The sequence below is a fragment of the Parasteatoda tepidariorum genome, chromosome 3 (genome assembly GCF_982258835.1).
Source record: "Parasteatoda tepidariorum strain Cologne lab strain chromosome 3, Ptep-v5.0, whole genome shotgun sequence".
Lineage (NCBI taxonomy): Eukaryota > Metazoa > Arthropoda > Arachnida > Araneae > Theridiidae > Parasteatoda > Parasteatoda tepidariorum.
Window position 1 is genome coordinate 58,161,803 of NC_141757.1, and position 26,096 is coordinate 58,187,898.

The window sequence follows — 26,096 nt, forward strand, 5'->3', positions numbered from 1 at the left end:
AAAATTCCTTAACTGGGGTAGACCAGAAAAACTACGACCAATTAAATTTAAAGAGGCAGAGAGTTTGAAATTTAAGGGAAAGAGATTGGTTAGTTAGCCCCCCTAAAATTAAAAGAAGAAAAAGAAAGGCGTGAATAGAGGGGTTGGTTGACTTTCCCCACAGGAAGTGCGATGACCGCAACGACAATGAGAAAGGTCAACAAGAAAGTTAAAAATAAAATTGCCAAATTGAAAAAAGGAATAACGTTTAAAGAAAAATTAAAGGCTTAAGTAAAATTAGAAATTAATTTGTCACTTTACATTAAGTGTAAATGTGACATATATATATATTTATTTATTTCTATATATATGTAATACAAAAATTATAAATACTTTTGTATTAATAAAACCATTAAAACTCTTTTGTTTTCGTAAAATGTCTTTGGTAAAGAATAGGCGTAGAAATTCTATTTTGGGACTTCAAGGCTGAAAACATACCATTGAATCATAATTCAATTTATATTTCAAAAGAGGAGTTATTTTTAGAATGTTGTCCCTCATTCACTTTCATATTAGGAAACATTAAATGATTTTCCATAATGCGTAGAGTTACAAAGGTACGACTGGAACCTAATTACATCATTCTCTGTTAGTATTTAAGGCGAGACCGATGGTTTTCGCATTTTTCTTGCTGATTAACGTGTTCCATAAAATATCTGCCGGAACCATCCGGAGTTTCGTCCACACCACCTCCCTTGCAGAGTAGGGATGTGAACTGTTATAACCACCAGCCTACCTTTAAATAAACCTTTTGATAACTTATTATGGCTTATGACTGCATTATTAAAGCTGAATACAACAATGATAACAGGGATTTAGCCCTGTTATTAAATATATATACATACATAATAAAACTTTTGTTTCATTAAATTGCAGCTTAAAGTGAAATTATTTTAAAAAATGGCGAGTGTTCACTTTAAAATGTCGTTCTAAAAAAATTATGATCATTTACTCTATTCTATATGCAATAGTGCATGTAAGTAAAAAATAATCCAGATGTACATAAATAAATAAAACTTTTAATGAACAAACATTCAATGTAGTTACAATCTGCTCATGATTTCTCTCTCTTTCAATGAAATAAAAAACATATTTACAATAAGTTCACATTATTCACAACCCTAAAGATGATATTAAAACAGATGAAATAAGACTTTAGGCAAATCTTCTTAAGTATTGTAAGAAAAGAAAAAACAAACAGGAAAATAACTTTTTATTTTTATTTTAAATAATTAAATCTGAAAGTCTGTTAAGTAAGAGAGACAAAAAAAAAATTGGTTATTGTCTTCAGTATCATAATAAGACAAAGTTTTTGACTAGTACACATAACAAACAAGAAATACTTAAATGCCATTTTATGCCCTTAGGTAATTAAGATCTGTAAAATAAACAATTTCAAAGAAATCATTTTATATATTGAATCTAGACAAAGGAACTATTAATATTTATTCAATAATAATACTTAGAACAAGTACATTATATTAAATAATAGTATCCATATATGGTAAGCTTTTAAGAGATTTTCATATACTCATAGTAATAATCTATTTAAAAAAAAGTTGCATATTTTTTATTTTATTTATACAAGAATAAAATTATTCTTATCTAAATAACTGTATGATATATTTTATAAATTTGATAAAGAACTAAAAAATACATATTTTATCAAAAAAAATATATAAATTTTTCATGCACATTCACAAGAAGGAAAGAAGAAAAATACATTTGACCTAATAAATGTCGTATGAAAAACAGAATCACCACTTAAATATTGTAAATTACACTATTTTTATTTTTTAGCTTCAATGGAGAATTTTTTTACATTATTTATCTTATGAAATTCTTTTATTTAGTTTATTTGATGCTTTTTATTTGAATCATATCACATTCGTTAAATTTTCTGTTTTGTGAAATGTACAAATTTGCATTGAGCACTACACTATAAATTTGCTGAATATCTAACTTTTAAATTAATTAAGCAAGCATAATTTTGAAAATATTAAATAATCACAAAAAGCAACAATTAAAAGTTTTCTAAAAACTTTGAATGTCTAAGTGGCAACTCTGCTCCACATTTTTAACCATTTTGAATGGGAAAAATAGATGCAAGTATAATATTCTGCTGTCAATCAACAACTATGAATTCATGTAAAGGCAATATAATACAAAATAATCTGTAAAACAGGACTAATAAAGTGCATATTTTACAAATAGTCATATAATATCATGTACTATTTTCATTGCCCATTGATAAAAAAATTGTATGAAAATTATTTGTTTAATGATAGTCCTTATTTAAAATATTTACAAGTTTCTGTATCATATTACAAGTTTCTGTATTTATAACACAGCTAGTGGTAACTTCTGTTGAAAATTGGTAATTTGATTATGTCACTGGATTGGTTGTTGAATATAAATAATTGAATAACCTGAGAAAAAAATGAAGTCAATGTTAGAAAATGATATCAAATATTGCAACTGAAGTTTTGTAACAAAATAGTACAACTTACCTTGATTTGTACTAGTATTAATTGATGTAGTAGGGCTAATATTGTAACTTGGTTGAGTATAAATGCATTCCTTTTTGCCTGAAATAAAACTTACTATTCTTGCAGCAACAAACAAGTAGTCTCCTAATCTACTTGAACAATAAAATATAGTTATTAAGAATGATACTATATCTTCATTTGTTAAAAAGAAATTTTCAAAATAAAACTAAACTATTAAAATGAAACACAATAAAAATCATATTATATAAATGAACAATTTCTCAGATTGGCAGACACTTTGAACAAATTAACAAATTTTTTTACCAATTTGGGTATATCTGTCATTTTCAAAAAGTGTTTATCTATTCATAATATGCTCTAACAAAATCTAATCAAGCATTTTAATCCATATTAAGTTTTTCCGATACCATATAAATCCGATGTATTAAGTAAAGTTACTAGCAATTATATAAGATATATATATTTGAATGAAAATTACTTAGCATTATTTTACACTACTGATTAGAATGCAAAAAATAATGGTTTAAATATGAATAATGGAAATATAGAATGGAAAATAACTCGTTTTACCGGTTTAAGTAACATGTAACAGTCCTATCAACTTCCCCTTCTCGCACAAGGCAAACAACTCTATAAAAATTGAATAAAAATTTTATGAAATAAAAAATTATACAAATATATAAATGATAATAAATTACAGAAAACCATAAGATTTTTGTATCAATTAGAAAAGAAACACTTTAAACTCTAGCAATAAAATAAATTTTAAAAAATTCCAACACTACTTAGTGTATGCGATTTATTTTAAGTCAATAAATTTGTGGTCACTCTCTAGACAAAGACAAATTCTTTGAGATTACCCAAGAAAATATTTTAATCCTTTTAAAAATAATCAGAGTGATTTCAAGTGCAGAGTGATTTTCTAATAAATCAGAGTGATTTCAAGTGCAATTTAAAAATTTGGATAGAATTTACCCAAATGCAGGGCATTGTTGGGGATAGGGAAGACGTGTTTCATCTTGAGAACTTAAATAAGAAACTTTTGCTAAAATATATCCAAGGAATTGCGGTTAAAGAATTTTTAATACAATAAGAAAGCCCAGTCTGTGTTGAATATAGAAAACATGCATAAGTGACAGACATAAATTTAACACTGATATAATCAAGAAAATTTAAAATGCTTTGAATAATATGTTTATTATCATACACCACTCTTTTACATTGACAATCACATTATGATCTGATAACCAATTCTCCATCAATTAGCTTTCCACCGAATACATTTTCATTTTAGACACAATTATTAATAATATTTTCACTAATATTAATTTAGCATGTTGCTATATATCTTGATTCTTTGGGAGATTACAAGATAAAAACTAAACTTTTCTTTCTGAATTGAAAGCAATATCATTAAAGGAAAAAAAAATGCATTAAACAAATTTACAATGAATATTCCCTTTTCATGTTGGGGTTCTGGACAAAGATATCGCCGACACTCTGACTAAGGAGGGGACAGAAGAAACTTTGATTAGTCCAAATTCCCTCACCTTCATGGAACTGGCATCGAAAAAGAAGACAATGCAGGGGTCTGTCCAGGCCGAAATTACTACCGTTTAGCGGTACCTTCACAAATTCAATTTCAGGTTAAACGGTAGTTTCACAAATTCAACTTTAGGAAAAACGGTAGTTTCACAAAATACTTTTTCTTAAAATTTTATTTTTGTATCCCTTAAGAAACGATAAATCTATATTTTTACATGTTTTTGTATTGATTTTTTAAGATAATTTTTAATTTTTCACAAATTATGTCGGAATTTTCACAAAATAGGTACCTTTCAGAAAAACCTAGACAGACCCCTGCAATGTTTCCTGGCTCGTACCCCCCAATCATCACTGATACTAGACCACCCGTCCAGGAGGTGCACTCAACATTCGGTGCAACCGCAAGGATCAGACGGCGCTTACCAGCGGCCACCTTAAGTCTCTTTCTTTCGAGGGTAGTGTTAAAATCTTCCCAAACTGCCCCAGGTGCCACAACATGCAAGTTTCTCCCCAACATATCCTGGACTGTCTTGGACTGGACAAGAGGGACATTCTATAAAACCTACTTTTGGTGGCAGACTTCATCTGGGTCATGAATTTCATGGACATTGTTTAGCTCTGCTAATTTTGGGGATTAGGAAGAAGAAGAAAATGAATATTTCTAAACAGAGCATAAATATTGATAAATGCTTACCTTCTCTCAGCACGACGGCAGATAGTTCTAGAAACATGTAAAGCGCAACTACTTTGACCACCAGACTGTAAAATAAAATATTTAAAATTATAATTAGTTTGAACAGATATAAATTACTTTATCAAAGATAAAAAAAAAAATAATGACATTACTGGAAGGAGAATAGCGTTTGCCTTAGGTAGCCTTGCTTCATGATTCGTTATCAAATCTTCAAGATGTTTGACATGAGTTTCAGGGAACTGACTATTCACTAAAATAAATAAGGAAATAGGGATAATAAGTTTCAGGAATAGGTATAATAAAACATGAGTTTAAGGGAACTGACTATTCACTAAAATAAATAAGAAAATAGGGATAATAAGTTTCAGGAATAGGTATAATAAAACATGAGTTTCAGGGAATTGACTATTCACTAAAATGAATAAGGAAATAGGTATAATATCATACAAGTATTTTTTAAAGCTGTTTGTAATTCCTAATAATAGGTCTTTGTAGAGAGCCAAAGAAAAATTCAGGGAGAAAAAACAAGAACAAATACCAGTCTACTTTTAAAATGGGCAAAATAATAAATTAAAAAAATTACTATTTGCTCCACTGAAGTATAATAGAAGCAAATTTTATTGTGAAAGAATAATAAAATATCTATTTATTGTTTCAGAATTATTATTTTAATTTTCCAATAAAATTTTATTCATGTAGTATTGAATAACTTATAGAAAAATAAATAATAAAATTAACTGAATAACTAGTAGAAAAATATTATAGTACTGTTGCATTAAAAAAAAAAAAAAAAAACTAGTGTCGGTTAATATTCTGCCATATCAATATTTAATTAAAATTTACAATGTAGTTCAAGATTTTCTTAATCAAATAGTTTTGAAGTTAGGTTCCAATAATATCAAAATAAAAACACTGTGCATATAGTACATCTTTAACAATTGAAGTAGTGAAAGAGAAATCATAAATTGTTAATCACTTAAAAAAAAAAAAGAATTTTTTTTAAGTATATATGATTTACAAAAGTATATATTTCACAAAAAACATAAAATAGGATTGCAAAGGAAGTGCTTTACACAGCACTAATGATTGTCCTTCACCAATACTAAAAAAAAATTTACAGAATGTTCATAAATTATGAACATAAACAACCCCATGGCAGAATCGCAGCGACACGGCAACATTGTCGCAGAATGTTACAGAGTTCTTGCAGAAAGAATTTCCCTTTAGAAAGTAAAAAATTTTGGTTTTCTTTTCTGCAAAAATTTCCGAATTTGTTTTCCCTCTAAAATTACATTTGAAAGATGCCTTTTTCGCGCATCGGTGGGAAAAGAAATGTTCTTAATTTTTCGACTTCTATTTGAGAAGAATGAAAAACTAAGAATATTGAAGCAAAAAATTTCCTTCTGCAGAAATGTTTGAAAGATTTTTTTCCCTCCACAATTATACTCCAGAGATACTTTTTTCACGTATCAGAGGGGAAGAAATGCTCCTGATTTTTTTAAATTCCCTTTTCGAAAAAATAAAATTTTCGTTTTCTTTTCTTTCACTGATTTTTAATTATTATTTTTTTATGTGATGATGATGATTTAATAAATGTGAAATAAGTAGTGTGTTTTCCTCTTACGAAATGTGAGAATATCGCCCATGATATTAAAATAAAAAAATATTACATATTCATTTAAAAAAAAATACATACAATTTTACTATATCCAAATAGGCTTTTCTTATAAATACAGCGTTTCTGTTACTCTAAATTTAACTAATAACATGTATATTAGTGCTAGAGAGGTTTGTCAATGAAAGTCCAAAGATATTCTGCCACAGGGATAAACACTAAGATTTTTTTAACAGGATCTGGATCACTACAAAAGTTTCAAAAAAGACTAAGAACAGAAGCTGTAAAAAAAATTCAGTAGCAGAAATAGAAAAAAAGTTTAGTAAAAGTATTAGAAAAGTTTCAAAAATAGCTTAAAAGAATAATGATTGCTTTGAGGCTTTTTATAATAGTTTAATGCAAGTATTCATTGATAAATACTATGTTAATATTCCAAATTGATCAAGAAACTATTCAGAAATAGCATTTTTCAAAAAAATAAAGAAATATTTTCACATTTTCCTTGGTAGATTGAAACAATATGATCTAACTTACAATGTTCTTAAATCTTGTTATTTTAGTGTTTCCAAAATGCTTCACTAAGCTCTTAAATAAATAAGTACAAATATAAGGACATTAAATAAATAAGAACTTAATAAGGACAAATAAAAAAAGTTATGTATAAGTCTGTGAATTTGCAATGTAATTATAAAAACACAATTTAATACAGGAATTTTGTTCCTTGTTATAACCGAAACTCATATTTGGCAAATCTCTCCCATTAGAAATAATCTCCATTTTCTATACTTAAATGTATAAAAATATGTAACACTTCCACACTTGCTAATTTCCAAGAAGAAAAAAAACGAATGTTCAAAACAATAAATGAACTGACCACAGCTATGATATTAGTTTTTAGTTATTTACCTCTATGAAATTCAGAACAGCTTCCTTGAGGTGTACCAACATGTATTACCATATCTTGAAGTACACACTGAACCTGTAAAAGTGAATGTTTCATCGAAGGAAATAAAAATTTTTTAAAATGAATAAAACACAATGAAAACGTTTTTAAAAATATACTTATCAAATTAAAATCAGTTGTTTCTTTCATATATATAAAAAAAGATACGAAACTTTACAATATTATCTTGCTAAGAAATAATGTAAAGATTCCTTCGATTATTGAAATTAAATAAAAATGCAGTTAAAAAGAATAACAAATTATGTGCAAGTAATTAAATGAAATAAAAGATTTATGAAAAAAAAAACACATACTTCTATTAGCTGTGAGGATATATCTGTGCAAAACACGGGTAATAATTCTTTAGCATAGCCTATAGAACTAGATAACTCTTCAATAGTTCCAAGAGCTTCAAAAACTGCATCATCTTTATATTTTCGCATCCCACTGAAAGTAGAAGCCACTCCTAGAATTAGATATAAATAAAAGATGTATAAAATAAACTAACAGTAAAGAGCATTAAAAGATATATAAAAATTTTCGCTCAGTAATTAATAACAAATGCAATTAAAAAATTTTCTTTATATTTTCACTTTACCATTACTCTTCAATTAAAAATAATGACAATTTAATATACCTATATCTGGATTCCAATTAAATTTCCTTTAACATGTTACAAGTTATGAAATGAATTTTATTTAGACGCTCTTTCTCTTTCATTCATTAAATTACAAATAAAGTTTTTTTAAAAAAACAAAACTTTTAAACACATACATTTAGAAAATTTAACACATACATTCATTTAGAACATTTTAGAAAAATGATTAAGCTCTTAACGAGGATAGCAATTGTGTTGTTTTATGCCAAAATTGAAGTTTTTCAGTGCAGCATAATTCAGTTTAATGAGAGTGATTAGAAGTATGTACTGCAAATAGCTATGTGCTCTAATGTCTGAAGATTAAAAGAAGCATGACCTACCTTAAAATTTTTAATTAATTTCAAAATTATAATTTTTTTTGATGAAAATGAGAATTTTTTTCTTCTTTTTTTTTAATGATGATATAAATAGATTTATATGTGGATGTTTGTTTTCCGGTACAATTCTAAACACTTTTCAAAAATCAAATGATTTTTCTAATAAAAAAATACATTGAGCAAAAAGTGACCCATTTAAATGATAAAAATCTTAGATTTCTGACATAATTTTTATCAAGTAGAAAATCATATGGGGGGAAAAAAATCATATTGAGGTATAAAAAGTTGATAGATTAAGAAGTTTTATCCATGAAACATTAGAACAAATGGATATGAAATTCTTGTTGTTAGAAAAAAACTTTTCAAATTAATTTTATTTTAAATTAATTATTATTAAGTAAACAAATATTGACTTAAAACAATTTTAAAATAACATTCCAATTATAAAATAAAAAAAGGAAAGAGAACAAACCATTATCTCCTTTTCTAGTAAAAATGTTTGGTTCTAATTCTGCATAGTTAGGGACTTCACCATCATCTTTCTTAGGCAGAGTCTTACTACTATGAATGATTAGTGGCCTTCTGTAATCTTCATCATCAGAAATAAAGTGTTCTTCATTTTCTTCTTCTTGTTTATCAGTTTCATTGACTTTTCTTTTCTTAGCTAAGGATTATTTATAATTAAGGATTATTTATAAATTTAATAACAATTTGGATTAATTTTTACAATATTTCAAAGCTTTTGAAATACTAGCAGGGCTGTATCAAGCAAATAAATTGCATTTGCAACCAAGTTCAACATTTCTTGCCATACAATCATTAAATCTGATAGTTATGTGGAAAAATAGCAGAAAACCAAAAAGGAATAATAATTATATTTGGTTTGATGTAAATGCAACATATATGTTCAGCAAAACAATATTGCATTAAAGCTATACATTGTTACATCGCTGGGCCTTGCATTAAAAGCCAGACATCATAAAGTATGTGAATGCATAATCAAATATTTTCTAAATGAAGAAAAACATGTATTTATATTAAGGCAGTGTTTCTTAGCCTTTTTGATATAATGGACCCCTTTTAAAAAATTTTAAGAAGTCACGGACGACCCCCCTGTGAAAAAAGTAATTGCAAAAAGCATCAATTATTAGAAAACATTTAATTTTATTATTTTAATAGTATACAAAATTTTTTAAATTAACATTTTTAATGTGAAGGTTGCTGCTGCTTTTCCTTAATTAATAAATTTAATTGGGGGATGGTTTTCGACAAATCAACGTGTATATCATGTTCAACATTCAATCGATTTTGATGTTATATTTTTATTGTCACAAGTGTGAAAAAGTCCCGCTTCGCATATGTTATATTTTTATTGTCACAGTCCCACTTCGCAAAGACTGTAGCAAACGGAATTATAGCTGCCCTAGTTCGCTTTACAAGAAATGGGTAGGCTTCCAAACGTTTTAAAAATTAGGAGTAGTCAGCGGACCCCCAAAATATAACTCGTGGACCCCTTAGGGGTTCATGAACCACAGGTTAAGAAACTCTGTATTAAGGTATTAAATCTCTGGAACCAGGTTAAAATATTATTTCAACCTGGAGCAGGTAATGTTGTTTTCCCTAAATCCCTTACATTAATTATTTATTCTCTGTCTTCAAGTTCTCTTTTTCCCTCTCTGACGTACAGGTGCGCGGCGAATGGCCAGTAGCTATAACTGTGATGAAACAATGTCGTCATCCAACCTGTTTCACGTGGTCAAGTGGCGCGTGATATACGGAGGGAGAGTTCCTTTCTCTCTTTGCTTTTTCTGGGAGCTGTTTGCAGCAGGTACCTGCCGGGGATCAAATCGCGTGACTCGCGGAGTCCCTATTTTCTTGATGGCCGCCCGATGGATATAACGATAAGTTTTATTATTCTTTTTCATATTTTTTTCTTTTAACGTCAATTTTATTAATGATTAATTTTATCCATTGAATCTGCAGGATCCTATCGAGATAATTAATCCTAATTATCTAACTTAACTTCATGGTAGTCATGCCACGTGTCTGCGTTAACTAACTTATCAATAAAATGAAAACTTAATTTCTTTTTTATTATTATTCCTGCTCCAGAGAATATTTTTTATTGTATTAAAATGTTTATTAATGGTTTGACTTCATTGTCGTGTTTAAGATAATATGTTGAACCACATGTCGTGGAATATTGTACTAAATTGTTTGAGCTGAACATGATTAATATGCTTATCAATAAATAGTGTAATTTTGTATGAACTTAACTCTTATTATTAAGCAGTTATTAATTGATTCATTTTAGGCAATTACTGATGATTTTAGTGGTATTTAGTTACATAATTGAATATATTTTCCTGACAGGCTCGGACCTGACTCTAGATTAGATTTAATAATTCAATCATGATAAATGCATAGATGCCTTTGATTGCATGGAGACTTTAAAATGTTTAATCAATATAAATAATTTTAATAGAAAATTTTAGCCTTGATGTAATTAGATTTAAGTATTAGTGAAGCACGTGTCGATTTAGAAGTGACCTGGAATAGTAAATTGTTAGTCCTATTTTTCTGAATTAATTTCATATCTAAATTAACGAAACAATTTAATTTTAATAAGTAATAATCAAGGAAAATTAATTATTTATCTCCGTTAAAATAGAAATGTAAAATCACAGCACAACTCACTATAACAAGATAGATATTTTTAAGATACTGTTGTACGTCCCCCAAATCGAATACAACAGCATCAATATACTTCAATTAGATCAGAAATGGTTTAAAAATAAGAGAAAGTATATATTTGATAAACATATTCCAAATTAAATGGTTTTTAAAAAAAATTAAAAAAAGTAAGAGTAACTTTGGCTTATGAAAATATTTCTGAGTGGCAAATAATCTTGGTTTGGTTTCTTACAAATGAAGCTACAGTGGAAAGCGCCATATCCAGAATCGTCAGGAGTTCAACAAGCCCGGGAAATAGAATTTTCCGGATAATAGGACTTTAAGGTAATTCTTATTCAATAAAAAATAACGAATAGTTGATGATTAATGTCAATTTCAATCAACAACAAATAAATCTGTGTGGTTGCATTATTTTTCGCAGCTTTCGTTACAGAGATCCAAATAGTTTCCAAAATCTTGATATTTTAACATCACATTATGACATACTGTAGATTCCGAATCACCTATTTCCATTAATAAATATATCAAGATCCACTTGTTTAGGGACTATTCCACTGTGCGTCAGCAGGTTTTGATGATCGTTTTTTGGGTAGTAATTAAAACGGATTTTCACTTGGTTTTTAAAATCTCAATGGTTTACTACACTATTATTTTATTTGGCTAACTTCAAATCGTCCATTTCAAACTCAATTATTGACGATTTATACGTAATCCTACTTGGATTTACAATTGCATTTTTGTGAGTTATTGCTACGGATTTGCATAGTTTTTTTTAATTCTGCATTATCATACGCAGAAAATTTTAAATCTCACATCAGCGCAAAAAAAATCACAGCTGTTTTCCGGAAGGGTCTCTTTTCCTGACGCTTTTTAACAATCCAAATAAACAAAACTCCTTTCCCTTTCCAAATTTTCTATTTTTTATGCTTGATTAGATCCACAATTTTTTCAAAATAGTAAATGTTTGAACACTCTGAAATTAAGTGGGTGTTTCTTGGTTGTAATAACCCTTTTATGGGAGATGTGAAAAAAAATAAATTTAAAAATTTGCACTGTAGGTAAATTCCAGACTCCATTTTAACGATATCCATTTTTTTAATGTTAAAGCGGAAATCGGACTTAAAACGAACAAAAATAGGCAGTATCGAAAAAATATAAATAAGCAAAATTAGCGGATGATTCTCAATCATGCATAAATTTTTTATCATATCGCAAGCATAAAAAAAAATGCAAAGGGAATAGTTTTGTTTATTTGGATTGTTAAAAAGTGCCTGGAAAAGAGACCCGCCCAGAAAACAGATACGATTTTTTTTCGTACGTGAAGGAGAATGTTCTTCATATTATAGCAGAAATGGAGTATCCTTATTCCTGCACACTTCTTTTTTCAATATATCACAAATGCAAAAAAAAGAAAGATGTTTTTTGAAAAGGGAAAATAATTTTGCAGATTTTTATTGTTAAAAAGTGTCCAGAAAAGAAACCCTTTCCGGTAAACGGATGTCAGGATACAGAAATTCATCTTGGTAGTTTTTCAAATATATAAGGAAAGAAAAACATTATTAATCAATGTAGGAAGTTCCCACAGTATCTAAGCTTTTTTAAAACATTTATAAACAATAAAGATGAAAATATTATATAAGGATAGTATTTACATAAATAATTGCAATGTATAAAATTTTTAAAACTTCTCGAGTTCTCAACCTCTTAAGCAAAACTTTCATGCATCTGGATCTCTCATGCAATACAACTTTTCCTTATAGGTCATTTCTTTTTTAAAATTTAAACTATAATTTTAAACAAAGATAATTATATTTTCTGAGTTTACAATTTTCTTAGGATGTGCTAAATGCATGAGTGTCTTTGCCTTTAAGACTAACAACATTAGTAACATATTAAAAACAATGAATTTAAATTTTAAAAATTTGCATTGCCAAATGGACAATGTTGAGAACAAAAAACAATGCATGTACAAATAAATGTAATAATAATAAAGAAAAGATAAATACTACATTCTTCCACGCTGATGGTGCAATAATGATTAAACTGTGAATAAAATAATCAGAAGATAATATAAAACTTTTAAATTATTTTAAGAAGTAGCAGGCAAAGTGCAAATAAAAAACCTCATTATTTTGTACTTAATCAATTCCATCTCCCAAAAAAACAAATACTATCAAATAAATGCTTTCGATTTCTAAGAATTGAAAAATAAAAAATCTTAAACAATTTTTTTCCTGATTAAATAAAAAGATTGCATCATAGATAAATTTAATTTAGTACAACTAAACATTATAACCAAACTTAAAAATATAAATCAAATACTTTTCATTACCAGAAGATATCATTTGTTGCAAAGTAATATCATTATCTTGATCACTGTTACTATTTGAATCATAATCCCGATCTATTGAAAATTTGGTACTCTCATCATCATCTTGTTCTTTGGTGTCACTTTGTTTATTTGCTGAAATAGTTTAATATTTTAAGAGAATATGCAAGTAAAAATATTGATCTTAAATAAAGTTAAAGTTTTGTAATAAAAAAACATCTCTCAATTTAAAGTTTCACAAATGTTAGTCACTAAGACTCAATGAACGTTCCTTACAAACTTACAATGGAAATGTCTCATTAAACAATGAAATATTTGTATGAGAATCTCACTTGAAACTCGCGATGATATCTAACAAAATATATTAAAGAAATCGAATTTAATTTACTTTGGGCTTTTTGTATTTGCTAAATTGTAGAAGTGGGCAAAGACTTTTTATTTATTAATTAGACTTTTATGTATAAAAAACAACTGAAGTTTAGATTTATGTATACACCAGGCATTTAAATAAGTATTTATACAAAACCGTACTTTTGACACATTATATCTAATTAACTATCGTAAAATATTCATAAATGATTCAACATAAAAAAATACAATATATCATTTGTCTATCACAGATAGCAAATTTTAGTTCATTATCCTTTTTTGCCCCCAATATAACCATTAAAAACATAATGTAAAATTCCCTAATAATTTAAAATCATGTAGTAACAATCATAAGAGTTTTATGCTTTTATCACAATTATTAAACTTTTTTATACCAAATCCCTCCACCATTACCCTCCCTACTAGTCATACCTACTCCGGATTGGTTTGGATAATTCAGTGTGAAAATACAATAACACTAAAAATATCCTACTTTCTATATAGCTGTGTTTAAAATTCTTTTTCTTCAGAAAATTAAAAATGATTGTTAATGCTCACTTTGAAGGAAAGAGCAAATTTCTGATTATTATATCTGACTTGAACAAAAAAAAATTTTTAATAAATAAAAAATAAAATAAATTTAAAAAAAAAAAACAAACAGAGATTGGTACTTTGTGTCCTGTCAATCAGGGTTGGCAAAAATCATGATTTAAAAAAAAGGATTTTACAAATTTTTTTTACATGTTTTTACATTTATCAACCAAATTATCTTATAGGATATATTAATAATATACTTAATATTATTTAACACTTGGGCATTAGTCCCAGCTTAATTTGAACTTTGAGATGCAGGCCTTCCAGCATCAAAAAATATTTTTCCAGGTTATTGAATGAAATAAGAAACTTTCTGTACAATTTTATGCAGGGGTAAAACGTTTGAGGGGTTAAAAATAATATTATTAGCAAAATAGTCAATATTTTTTAATAAAATGGTTAAATTTCTTATTTGATTATTGCAAACTACAGTGAATTCACGATAACTCGAATGTGATAGGACTGACGAAAAACTTCGACATATCGGAAGTTCGACTTACCGTTAGTTTCGGTTTTGGACTTTCAAAATATTGTCGGATTATTTAATTAATGCTTATTAATTACAAATCTTCTAAATGCTTACAATATTTAAGATCATTTCTCTCACAAGCCATTTACGATAAGACTGTTCAAAGCACTTTATGATACCCTGGTCCATCGGCTGCAACTTTGCTGTTGTGTTTGGCGGGAAAAACTGCAAGTTTACTGCTTTCAAATTAGGAAGATCACTATGCGCTGTGCATTTATCCATAAAGAGTATCAGTTTTCTTTTCTTAGCGAAGAATTTCCGATCCAATTTTCTTACATAGTCTTCAAATAATACTGATGTCATCCAAAACTTTTTGTTAGACTTGTAATCCAAAGGATACGTTTTTACATTCTTGAAACATCGAGGATTTCAGTATTTTCCGATAGCAAGTTAGGGCAATTTCTCTGTCCCAGACGCATTTCCTCCAACTAGGACAGTCAAAAGTTCCTTGCTCATTTTACCCCCTGAGCAGTTTTCATCCTTAAACATCATAGTCTTATTTGGAAGACATTTAAAAAATAAACCCATTTCATCAATATTGAAAACATCATTTTAACTGTATCCTTGAAGTAAATTTGGTAACGTTTCATTTAACAGGGGGTAAAAAATCAACCAAAATAGTTGCTTTTAGTAGCCTCAAGCATGAAAATAGTTGCCTGAACAGGAACAAAAATCTATCAAAAATAGTAGCCAAATAACTAAAATTATAGCTTAATTGAAAAGTACTATGACTAGGACTGGGTGATATCAGAAATTTTAAATTGTGATACATTGTCAGTTAGACATCGCGTTAAAGTGATGTATCGCGATTTAGAATATGTTCAAAAATTACCTATGGGAAATCTTTCAATCAATCAAAAATTAATAAAAAGGAATAAATCTATTACGAAAGAAAATATTAATTCTAAACATATTCTACTATGACCCCAAGCTTTATTTCATTTTTCTTGAATTAAAAATAATTTAAGATTTATTGTTTTAAAAATAATAATACTGTAACAAAATATTTTACATACATGCAATGAAAATTAAAAGAAAAAAAAAAAAAAAAACGAAAGTGGAAAACAAACCAAAGAAATGTTCACTTTAGAAAAAAACATTTTTTTAAAATTATTTGTTGGAAAAAAAACATGCTTTTGAAGCATCATTAGACCTTTTTTTATTTTATTATTGAAAATAATAAAAGGTAGTATTAACTAATAGTCAAATTCTGTACTTAAGAAATACTTATTTATTATTATTTTCTTTGAAAATAGAATCGACTAAAGATATTGAAAAACAAATATAAAGATATTGACAAACAAATATTGAAAGAATTTCAATAAAAAAAAAAATTAAGTACTAATGTCGAATTATTAAAAAAGCGACAAAACATTACTAAACTCTTTATTTAATTAAAAAAAAAATTTTGTTTTTTTCTTTTTTTTTTAACTAATAGCCAAATTTTTTAAACTTCGTTTTAATTTTCTCAAAAATGAAAGCAAACTAAATAAATGTAAGCTTTGCTGTAATTTTTTTTATAGTTAAAAACGATTGGACATTTATTGGTTTAACAATAATTAAATTATTATACTTACCTACATTTAATAGATTTAAAAAAAACAAACTTTTTATAACAAAGGTTAATACGAAATACCCCTATTAAATTGCATCGCTTAAAATGAAAAACAATAATGGAAAAAAATCAATGAAAATCTTTTTTTATTTTATTTATATTTTCGTTTCATTGATCTATTGAGTTCAGAACGAAAATTTAAGATAACAGCGATTGTGCAGAAATCGCAAAGTAACCGTAGGTCTACTAAAAATAATTGACAAGAATCGTTAAAATCAGACAGGAAAAAAAATGGTATATCTGATAGTAATTCTGACTGAAAATAATTTACAAAGAACCTGACAATTATTTCTGACAAAATAAAATGCACAACAATTGCAAAATGACTTGAGTCCCATAATCTTCAAAAAACGTAAAATCTAAAAGACAAAAATGGACATAAAGAAATTGTGCATTGCGTTCTACATAACAACGCTGATCCTCGCACGAAACTGGGATTCAATTCGCTCTTCGTCATTCAACATCACGAAACTAACATCATCTTTATAGCAAAACGCTATCTACATCTCTGCAGCAAGACGAAATTAAAATCCTCTTCGTCAGTGCGGTAACAGCGCTAGCCTAGTCAAGGATCCTTGCATATTAAATAGTTAAACCGCGATTGTAGCCTTATTCCGGCTGTTTAAATCAAATTTCTGATGCATCGCCTAAAACGAAAGTCACTACATCGGCCTACCGATATATGCGTTAAATCGATATTTCGCGATACATCGATTTATCGCCCAGTCCTATCTATGCTCCAATTCTAAATGTATACCTTTTTATATTTGTACAAAAAAGTTTTGTACAAATATAAAAAGGTATACATCTTAGAAAATGGGTACCTAAATAAGAGTCGAATTCCAATAAAATATGAATGTTAATAGAAGGAAAAAAAACAATTAAAAATAACAAAACTGCCCCTCAGAGAGAAAAAATAACAAGTATACTTTATTAAATCTAATGGAAATATAAATTTTTAGACATAAATAATTGTATAAAAGTTCGCTTTCCTTTATTAACGTTCTGAAAAGTAACGTTCATTTATGCGAAAAAACTTAGCTAAGAGTAAAAAAGTCTCCTAATAGTCGCCTATTCCTGAAAGTAGTTGCTTTTCTAGCCTTTTCAGGCAAAAAAAGTCGCCATAGTCGCCTAAGGCTGAAAATAGTAGCAAATAGTCGCATTTTAGTCGCCTGTGGCAACCCTGATTTAACCACTGTTCACATACTTAAAGAGGGACAGCTTTAGCTTCTCCATGAAGAGTGCGAAAGACATTGTGTGTGTGTTGCAAAGGAAGGGACAAGATATCAGCTCCTAGGTTCTTTTTCCTGCTTCTAAAGATCTAAAAAAATCGAGTTAAAGGGAGTAAAATTCGAGTAATCAAGAATAATTAACATGAAATTGAAGATAAAAGGGTCGGGACCTCATAAAAAAATCGAGTTATAGTAATATTCGAGTTATCGTACTTCGAGTTATAGCGAATTGACTGTAATTACTGAATAAATAAAATCATAGTTAATTTTGTTCAAATTCTACATTCTAATGACTTTTAAAGACAGGGAAGGCAATTTGACAATTAGATAACCAATTGATAGAACTCATAATCAGAAAACATAACTGAAAAAAAAAATTATTTTGTTACTCTAGGTGGAAAAAGTTTTTCTTAATTATCAACAAGTGCTAACTGTAATATAAAAAAAACTTGTATTTCAATAAACATATAAATAAATGGATATAATTGAAATCTGTGTGTTGCCCGCAAATTATTTTTACATACAGCTAATGCAAAGTTCTAATTTAAAATATTTTATCACACTCTTATCTATTGTCAGTCTTTTTTTTTAAAAAAAAAAAAGAAGAAAAAGGTCTATTTTGATGTATAATAACTTACATAGATCCCTTTTTTATCATATCTATCTAAAAAACTTTCATGATCAATGAAACTGTTAGACAGTTTAAATATATTTATTAATTATATTGCATAAAGAAATACTAATGCGTAATAATTTTCTTAATACTAATACTTAATAATTTTCAAATAAAACATTTAGTTGGTTTTAATTAATAGTTTTTAAATCAATAATTAAAAAAAAAAGATATAAATCACAATTTTAACCAAGAGATTTAATCACAATTTTAATCAAGAGATCTAATTCATGCCAATCTTATTGTCAATAGATGCTCTTTTAAATTTTTTAACATTAAAAAAGAATACTTTAAAAGCTTCAAATCTTTAAATTTCAGGAGCCTGTTAAGATTTTTATTCAGAAAAAAAGATAGAAATCTAAAAACTCAACAATTTATTTCTTGAAAATAAAAAGGATTCAGCACACCCCTTTCTTGATAAATACACATTACAGGGATGCTACTCGCAAAATATCAAATTGTCTCACCAGAAATTGCATTTCGTCTCAGTTAAAATCTCTTTTTGGCTCAGTTTGTCTCAGCTAAAATTATTTTTTTCACTCAGTTTATCTCAGCTAAAATGATTATTAATCAGTTTGATAACAATATAAAGATAATTTTCAGGATCCATAAAACCATTAACAGCATACTAGGAGTACTACAATTATACATACATTCACTATTGCTAGGATTTTAAAAAACCTGCATATGATTGATTATAAGAGTCCACAAAATTGTTTTATGAACTCTGTTGTTTTCATATATATTGCATTTATCATTTATGCCAATGAATAGTATCTGTTCGAGAATTTTACAAAGTAAATTTTAACTTTCTTATTTTTTAAAATATAATGGTGTTAACTTTCTGAAAAGAAATATCTATTTAGTTTCAGTAATTCAAAAGGGAAAATACCCATTTCATTTTGAGCTCAAATTTCATCTCAAAATATATAACTATTCAGTTACAATGAAAGGTCTACAGATTTCAATAATTAAAAGAGAAATTCAGTAATTAAATAATGAGAGTTTAAGAAAATGCAAATAACACAAAAAAACACTCTTTGATAGAATTCAGGAGGTGCAGTGAAATTTTGAAATATTTTAGGTAGGAATTTTTCAAGAAAATTTTAGGGAGCACTTAATAGCCAAAAATTAGCATATATACATTTTTATATCAAAACAGAAATATTTAAAAACTATTATAAACAATTTAAAAAGACACATATAAATATAATTTTCTTTCTAAAATGACTTGCATCCTTTATTAAGTATAAAAGTAAACTTTTTAGTTTATTGGCATTGACTAGTAGATTGTACTTTCTTGCATTCACAAGATTAGTTAGTTGACTATGTTCTTTTAATTTATATAGCTAAATATACAATCATAAAATGTGATTATGAATGCACTTAGTAATTGTTTAAATGCAACAACTGTAGAAAAATATATCACATCTTTACAGTAACTAATTCGAGAAAAAACTTAATTCTACTTCTTTCTAGAATCGTGAAACTGGATTTTAAAATTGCGTGAATATGAATTGCGATTTTGGGTTTTAAAATCGCGTGAATATGAATCGCGATATTGAATTACAAAATCGTGTGAATATGAATCGCGATTTTGGATTTTAAAATCGAGTGAATATGAATCGCGATATTGGATTTCAAAATCGCGTGAATATGAATCACGATATTGGATTTTAAAATCGAGTGAACATGAATCGCGATTTTTGATTTTAAAATCAAGTGAATATGAATCACGATATCGGATTTTAAAATCACGTGAATATGAATCGTGCGGTTGGATTTTAAAATCGCGTGAATATGAATCGCGATTTTGGATTAAAAAATTATATGAATATGAATCACGCTGTTGGATTTTAAAAACACGAAAATACAAATCACGATATTGGATTTTAAAATCGCGTGAATATGAATCACGTGAATATGAATCGCGCAGCTGGATTTAAAAAACACAAATCACGATATTGGATTTTAAAATCGCGTCAATATGAATCACTATTTCGGATTTTAAAATCTCGTGAATATGAATCACGATTTTGAATTTTAAAAACACGTGAATAAGAATATCGCTGTTGGATTTTAAAAACGCGAAAATACAAATAGCGATATTGAATTTTTAAATTGCGTAAATAAGAATCACGATGAATAATTTTTAGATCACGTGAATACGAATCACAATGAGTAATTTTTAAATAGCGTACAAATACGAAAAACGAGATCTGATATTACAACTGCGTGATAACGCATCGCAATATTGGATTTAAAAATGCGTGAATACGAATCGCGACGTTGGATTTTAAACTCGCGAGAATACAGATCGCGATATTGAATTTTTAAATTGAGTGAATAGGAATTGCTAGTACGATTTTTAAACAGTGTAAAAAAGTCGCAACACATAAGTTTTAAATAAGTTAAATACGAAAATCGATGATTGATATTAAAATCGTCTGATTAAAAATCACGATTTTAGCATATTCCAGCGCAATTCCTAATATTTAAAATTCCGAAAATCAGCCAAACGAAAAAAAAAATCATATATCGGTGGTCGAAACGAAACACTTAGACTCCTTTCCACTCTATAGCGGAAGTCGCGGGAATCCGACTATCGTTCCGGCGGCTTGGGTTTCTCTAATTGGACTTCCTAAAAATTATAGTTTTTGGAACATGGTCGAAAATTTTAAAAATTGGGAGAAAAAAGCGGATTTCCGCTTTTTCGTGGAAGTCTTTCATCCCTTGGAGACGTGAACGGCAAAATGATCTCCAATGACTCACGGCAATCGGATTAATATTTGAAACTGAATTCAGGTTTGCCAAATTTTGGACGTTTTGTCTCAGAATGGCGCAGCTTTGGCAGAAACTGAGCTGAATGTCGCAAAATGGCGCAGTTATGCCGTTTTGTCTCAGTTTGTCGCAAATGGCGCAGGCGTAGCATCCCTGACATTATGAATTTAATATCACGAATTTTAAACAATTATTTGTAAAGCTCTGCAACAATACATAACTTGTGTCAACTTATGTTTACAAATCAGTGATTAAGAAATCTATGATATAATAAAGTGTTGCTTGGTTTAAAAATATATATAATCAATTAAATGGGTATATGAAAACAACTTGATCTTACTAATATTTTTATCTGCAGTACAAACATCCTGCTTGAAGTTTAAATTTGATGTAAAATCAGTACTTTCACTTTCAAAATTATCAGAAGATTCAGAAGCCTTTTCACAAAAAACAGAATCTTCATCCAAAGGTCCAACTAAGCCTTGCTTTGCAGAAACTTTCATTCTTTCCAAAATAACAGCTTCTTCATATGAACTGTGTAAAAAAATTTTTTAAATGCATAGTACAAGAAAAATACTTAATTCTTTGTGGGGCAGAAAATATTATTTCAAAAATTTAGTCAAGAAAAACCTAAGGAATTATATGTATATCTAAAATGCAACAAGCTTCATATTTACATTTAAAAAGAAAGAAAAGAGTGGTTGATAAAAAACTGCATTGTTTAAGAAAGAAAAATTATTACAGTTTAATTGGTTATATTATTGCCGTCCCTGAAAACACTTCACATGTTATTGAAGCCTTTTGACATGGCTCTGAACTGTCTTTAATACTAATAAATATATGATGTACATTTCTATTTTTGTTTTTTACGCAAGTAAATTAAAGTATTTTATTTCGTTATTTTTAGATGCTTAAAGAAATTGCTGTCACCTAAAAAATGAAAACAAAAAATAAATAAAATTGGATTTATGGACGCTTAGTGACATTGGTGACTTCATCGCCTGCGCCAGCAAAATGGATAATTATCAAATTTCAAAACAAGGAAAAATAGCAACAACAAAAAAAAAAAAAATCCCCCTCCAGCCATACTTTCAAACAATAAGTTACATGACTAACACCAGTCTGCCTTAGTGTATCAAATTCTGGTTGCAATCAATTCCATCTTATTAATATATGTTATAGTTATATGATATGGCAGTAACAGAGCTTGTTTATTGAAAAAAAGTTAAATAATAGTTGAATTTTGGGGTAAACAAAACTGTTCATTCTGCATAACTTATAAAATTTTTCTAATTTTGTTATTTAATTGTAAGAATAATTCTATAACTACATCTCTATGCCTGGCTAGATTTATTTACATTTAATATTTTTATTTATACATTTTAATTGTTTATGATTAAATAAAAAAATAATAAATTAAACATTTCTTACCATAAATTTTCAACAGAAACTAAATGTATTTGTAAATTTCTACTTTACAGTTTAATGTTAATGTTGGCATGAACATGGTATTTTCTAATTTTTGTGGTTCACTATACAAATATGGTTATGCATCTTTTCTTAATAAGTTCACACAAATTGAGAGAAAAATATGCAAATAATAGAAGAGAAATGTGAAACAATATGTGACAAAAGCGTAATAAAGATGAAAGGGCAGAAAAGGCTAATTTTGAAGTTAAGTAATGTTCCACACATATTTATAATTCTCTATTACTTAGTATAAGGATTTTGTCATTACTTTTTGAAATATTCTTGCATACTTTGGTCAGTTTCAATTAAACAAATCACATTCAGGCTGAGAAAGCTTTTGCATGAATTGTTTTTTAGGAAAAAATTGTCCAGATGGAGATAGATCTCATAGAAAATAGACTCAAAAACATGTGATTAATAAATTTTTATACTTTCAAAAGATTTTAAAATGTTAACGGAATGTTAAAAGTGAAAAATTGCATAAAAAAAGGCAATATTTGAAATTTTAAATAGTATTTTGCACAAGGTTGTACTTTTCTATACTTGTATACGGAAATTTAGTTATTGGTTTATGAAATATTCTTACCTTCATCAAAATAGGTTATTTATTTTATTCCCATCATGATAACTATATAGTATTCATTGCTAACAAAATTTACTTTTTAGCAATAAAATTTGTTCAGATAGAGAAAGAATAGATAAAAAAAAATTTCTCACTGAACACTTTTAAATAAATTTACGAACGCTTGAAAGTTTTCTAAAAGTTAACAGTAAACTTAAATTCTGCGCTAAATTTAAGAGCAAGAAAAAATTTTTTTGTCTAAATTATTCAAAAATTCATATAGAGAACACACAATTGTCATTGTAATAGGAATTTGAGCACTTAAAAACACATCTGTGTATCGTGCATTATAGAAATTTTACGAATATACACATAATTTCAAATTTTAATTGTTTAGTCTTAGCAAAAAATGAGCAATATACATTAAAGCAGTTGTATTAAACTAAGTTTAACATACACATTCATACGTTCTATAAGCCTCTGTCTTCGTCGTTCTGTCCTTTTTTCCATTTTAGATGGGGGTCTCAGTTCAATTTTATGATTATGATCAAGACATATTTTCTTCACTCGTAAATATTGACCACAATGTGATAAATTTAAAGAGACAAAAGCATTACAGCCTACTTTCAAGCTCCTAAAAAATAAAAGACAATTTTAAGTACATTACAATGATTTTATATTATTTTATTCATAATGGCCTTTCTAAAGAAAAAAAAGAACTACAGTCGCTCGATTTAATAGCTGAGCACCGGGCCCCTTTTAAAATCTTTCACAAAACTGAAATTGACCCCATCAAAAATCATGCGTTGTGATGGTTAGCTTAAAATAAAGGTGAGTTTTAGAAGAATAGGGGAATTTTGTGGATTTTCAAAGAATAAGGGTGGACATGAGCTATCCAAGGTGGGCTAAAATAAAAGACTTGAGTTTTAAGTAGCATCGGGGATTTCTGTGGACATGAGCTGTTCAAAGTTAGCTAAAACGAAGCAAAAGACTTGTGCTTTTGAAGAAAAAGTGCATTCTGTGGGCTTTTGAAGAACAAGAGTCCCCAGCATGAGCAGCCCAAGCTTGACTAAACAATACGACTAAAAAAATGAAACGAAGCCCCATAAAAGGGCCTAGTCAGATTTTTTTTTTTACGGAGAACAATTTCAAAGTTAGGAATTGTTTTCCTCACACCATCTGTTGATACACTTTTCATGGAACAAATGTCCACATTTAAATTGTACGGGGCTGAACATCAAGTCCAAACAAATAGAGCAATTGTCCGGCTCTTAAAAGGGCCTAGCCCCATAAAAGGGCCTAGTCAGATTTTTTTTTTACGGAGAACAATTTCAAAGTTAGGAATTGTTTTCCTCACACCATCTGTTGATACACTTTTCATGGAACAAATGTCCACATTTAAATTGTACGGGGCTGAACATCAAGTCCAAACAAATAGAGCAATTGTCCGGCTCTTTAAAAAAGTATTCTGGCATGTCCAATGATTATATTTGTTCCATAATTTCCTGTCCCATTCTAATCCAGTAGTATTGAATTAAACTTAGAAAGCCTTCTCACTTCCATTTTTCAGAGTCAACACTTGCCAGAAAATACCCATACTCACCAGGCTATGGAACCTTCATATTCGCTCAACACTACGGCAGAAGATGGTACATCCAACTTGCGCACAATTTCAGCAAAGTCATACAAACGGTTTAGTCCACATTTAAATTGTACGGGACTGAACATCAAGTCCAAACAAATAGAGCAACTGTCCGGCTCTTTAAAAAAGTATTCTGGCATGTCCAATGATAATATTTGTTCCATAATATCCTGTCCCATTCTAATCCAAGTATTGGATTAAAGTTTGGGGCATCGGAGGAGATGGCCCCACGACATTGGGCGGTTAGACTCTATCCAACACATTGGATACTTTGTCCAAAAGAACAGCAAACTCCTCAGCATGAGGGTGACCCTCACGATCATACATGAAACTGCACAGTTTAGAGATCATGGTGAATATGAAATGGAGTGATGGGTATGAATGGAGTGAGAAATGGATCCAAAATCTTCACAATAACCAGGTTGTGTTTCTAAAACTAGAAAGGGTAACTTTGGCTTTACAAATAAAAAGTATACTAACTTTCTATTTCTAAAGCCTTTTCCTCGAGGGATGAAATTCGGACCACCACGAATACATACCAATTTAACATAGTGGAAACACAAAGCTTTATTAAATGGTTTTTTACTTCTTGCATTAAAACTAGATTTTCTGATGACAAATTCTTCTTGTTTCATTCGTTGAAGAACTGCTTTTAGTTCATCATAAGAAGAAAATTTTCTTCCAAGGTAAAAGTAGTCCATTCTTTTTACGAACGGTAAAAAGCAAACAATAAAAAATATAACATTTAGCTTCGCAGAAAACTAAATTCTATCTTCATTATTTACAAAATAGAAAAAGAATCATTGCGTGTTCTGAACATTTCCAGCTGCTTATTTCTGTAACATACATCTTGTGCTCAGGAAAAGGAGGCTTCGTCATATTTATGTCACTGACAGATCGCGAAGTAGACGCTATGCAGTGGTGCAAAAGCGAAAAAAAAAATTTTTTTTTTTTTTTGCAAGATTAGACCTACAGATAATTTTGCTTTAAAAAAGGTTAGACCTACTTAAATAATCTATCCAAGTTACTACTTAAATAATCATATTGAATTACTAATAAGTTAATAAATATTATATTTAGTTTTAAACAATTTGAAAAAATTATTTTTTTTTTGAATTTCTTTAAAGTGGAAAAAAAATCATCTACAACTTAAACTATAATGTGATGAAATTTAGCGTTGCTCGATATATTTAAGAAAATACAAAATTCTACAAGTTAGGTATTACCTCTTTCAAAAATAGACATCATAAACCAACTTCCATGAAAAAACCAGCTGCAAATATTG

General features: G+C 28.3%; 1 protein-coding gene across 4 annotated transcripts in view; it reads right to left on the reverse strand.

Moving 5' to 3' along the window:
• Positions 1 to 1,038: 1,038 nt before the first annotated feature.
• The window catches only part of LOC107438733 (uncharacterized), a 34,662-nt gene continuing 9,604 nt past the window's right edge, over positions 1,039 to 26,096 (reverse strand). Inside the window, exons 1-12 of one of the 4 annotated variants that reach the window (XM_087159378.1) lie at positions 25,292 to 25,658; positions 23,627 to 23,803; positions 21,478 to 21,671; positions 13,348 to 13,479; positions 8,794 to 8,985; positions 7,661 to 7,812; positions 7,310 to 7,382; positions 4,941 to 5,038; positions 4,789 to 4,853; positions 3,120 to 3,179; positions 2,550 to 2,677; positions 1,039 to 2,468 (exon numbers count right to left, since the gene is read on the reverse strand). In XM_087159378.1, the coding sequence (XP_087015504.1) occupies positions 2,431 to 2,468; positions 2,550 to 2,677; positions 3,120 to 3,179; positions 4,789 to 4,853; positions 4,941 to 5,038; positions 7,310 to 7,382; positions 7,661 to 7,812; positions 8,794 to 8,985; positions 13,348 to 13,479; positions 21,478 to 21,671; positions 23,627 to 23,803; positions 25,292 to 25,512 (1,530 nt within the window). In that variant the 5' untranslated portion in view covers positions 25,513 to 25,658 and the 3' untranslated portion in view covers positions 1,039 to 2,430. Of the gene's footprint in view, positions 2,469 to 2,549; positions 2,678 to 3,119; positions 3,180 to 4,788; positions 4,854 to 4,940; positions 5,039 to 7,309; positions 7,383 to 7,660; positions 7,813 to 8,793; positions 8,986 to 13,347; positions 13,480 to 21,477; positions 21,672 to 23,626; positions 23,804 to 24,772; positions 25,046 to 25,291; positions 25,659 to 26,096 lie in introns of those variants that run through there. The other 3 variants (XM_087159381.1, XM_087159379.1, XM_087159377.1) reach the window with 3 other exon arrangements.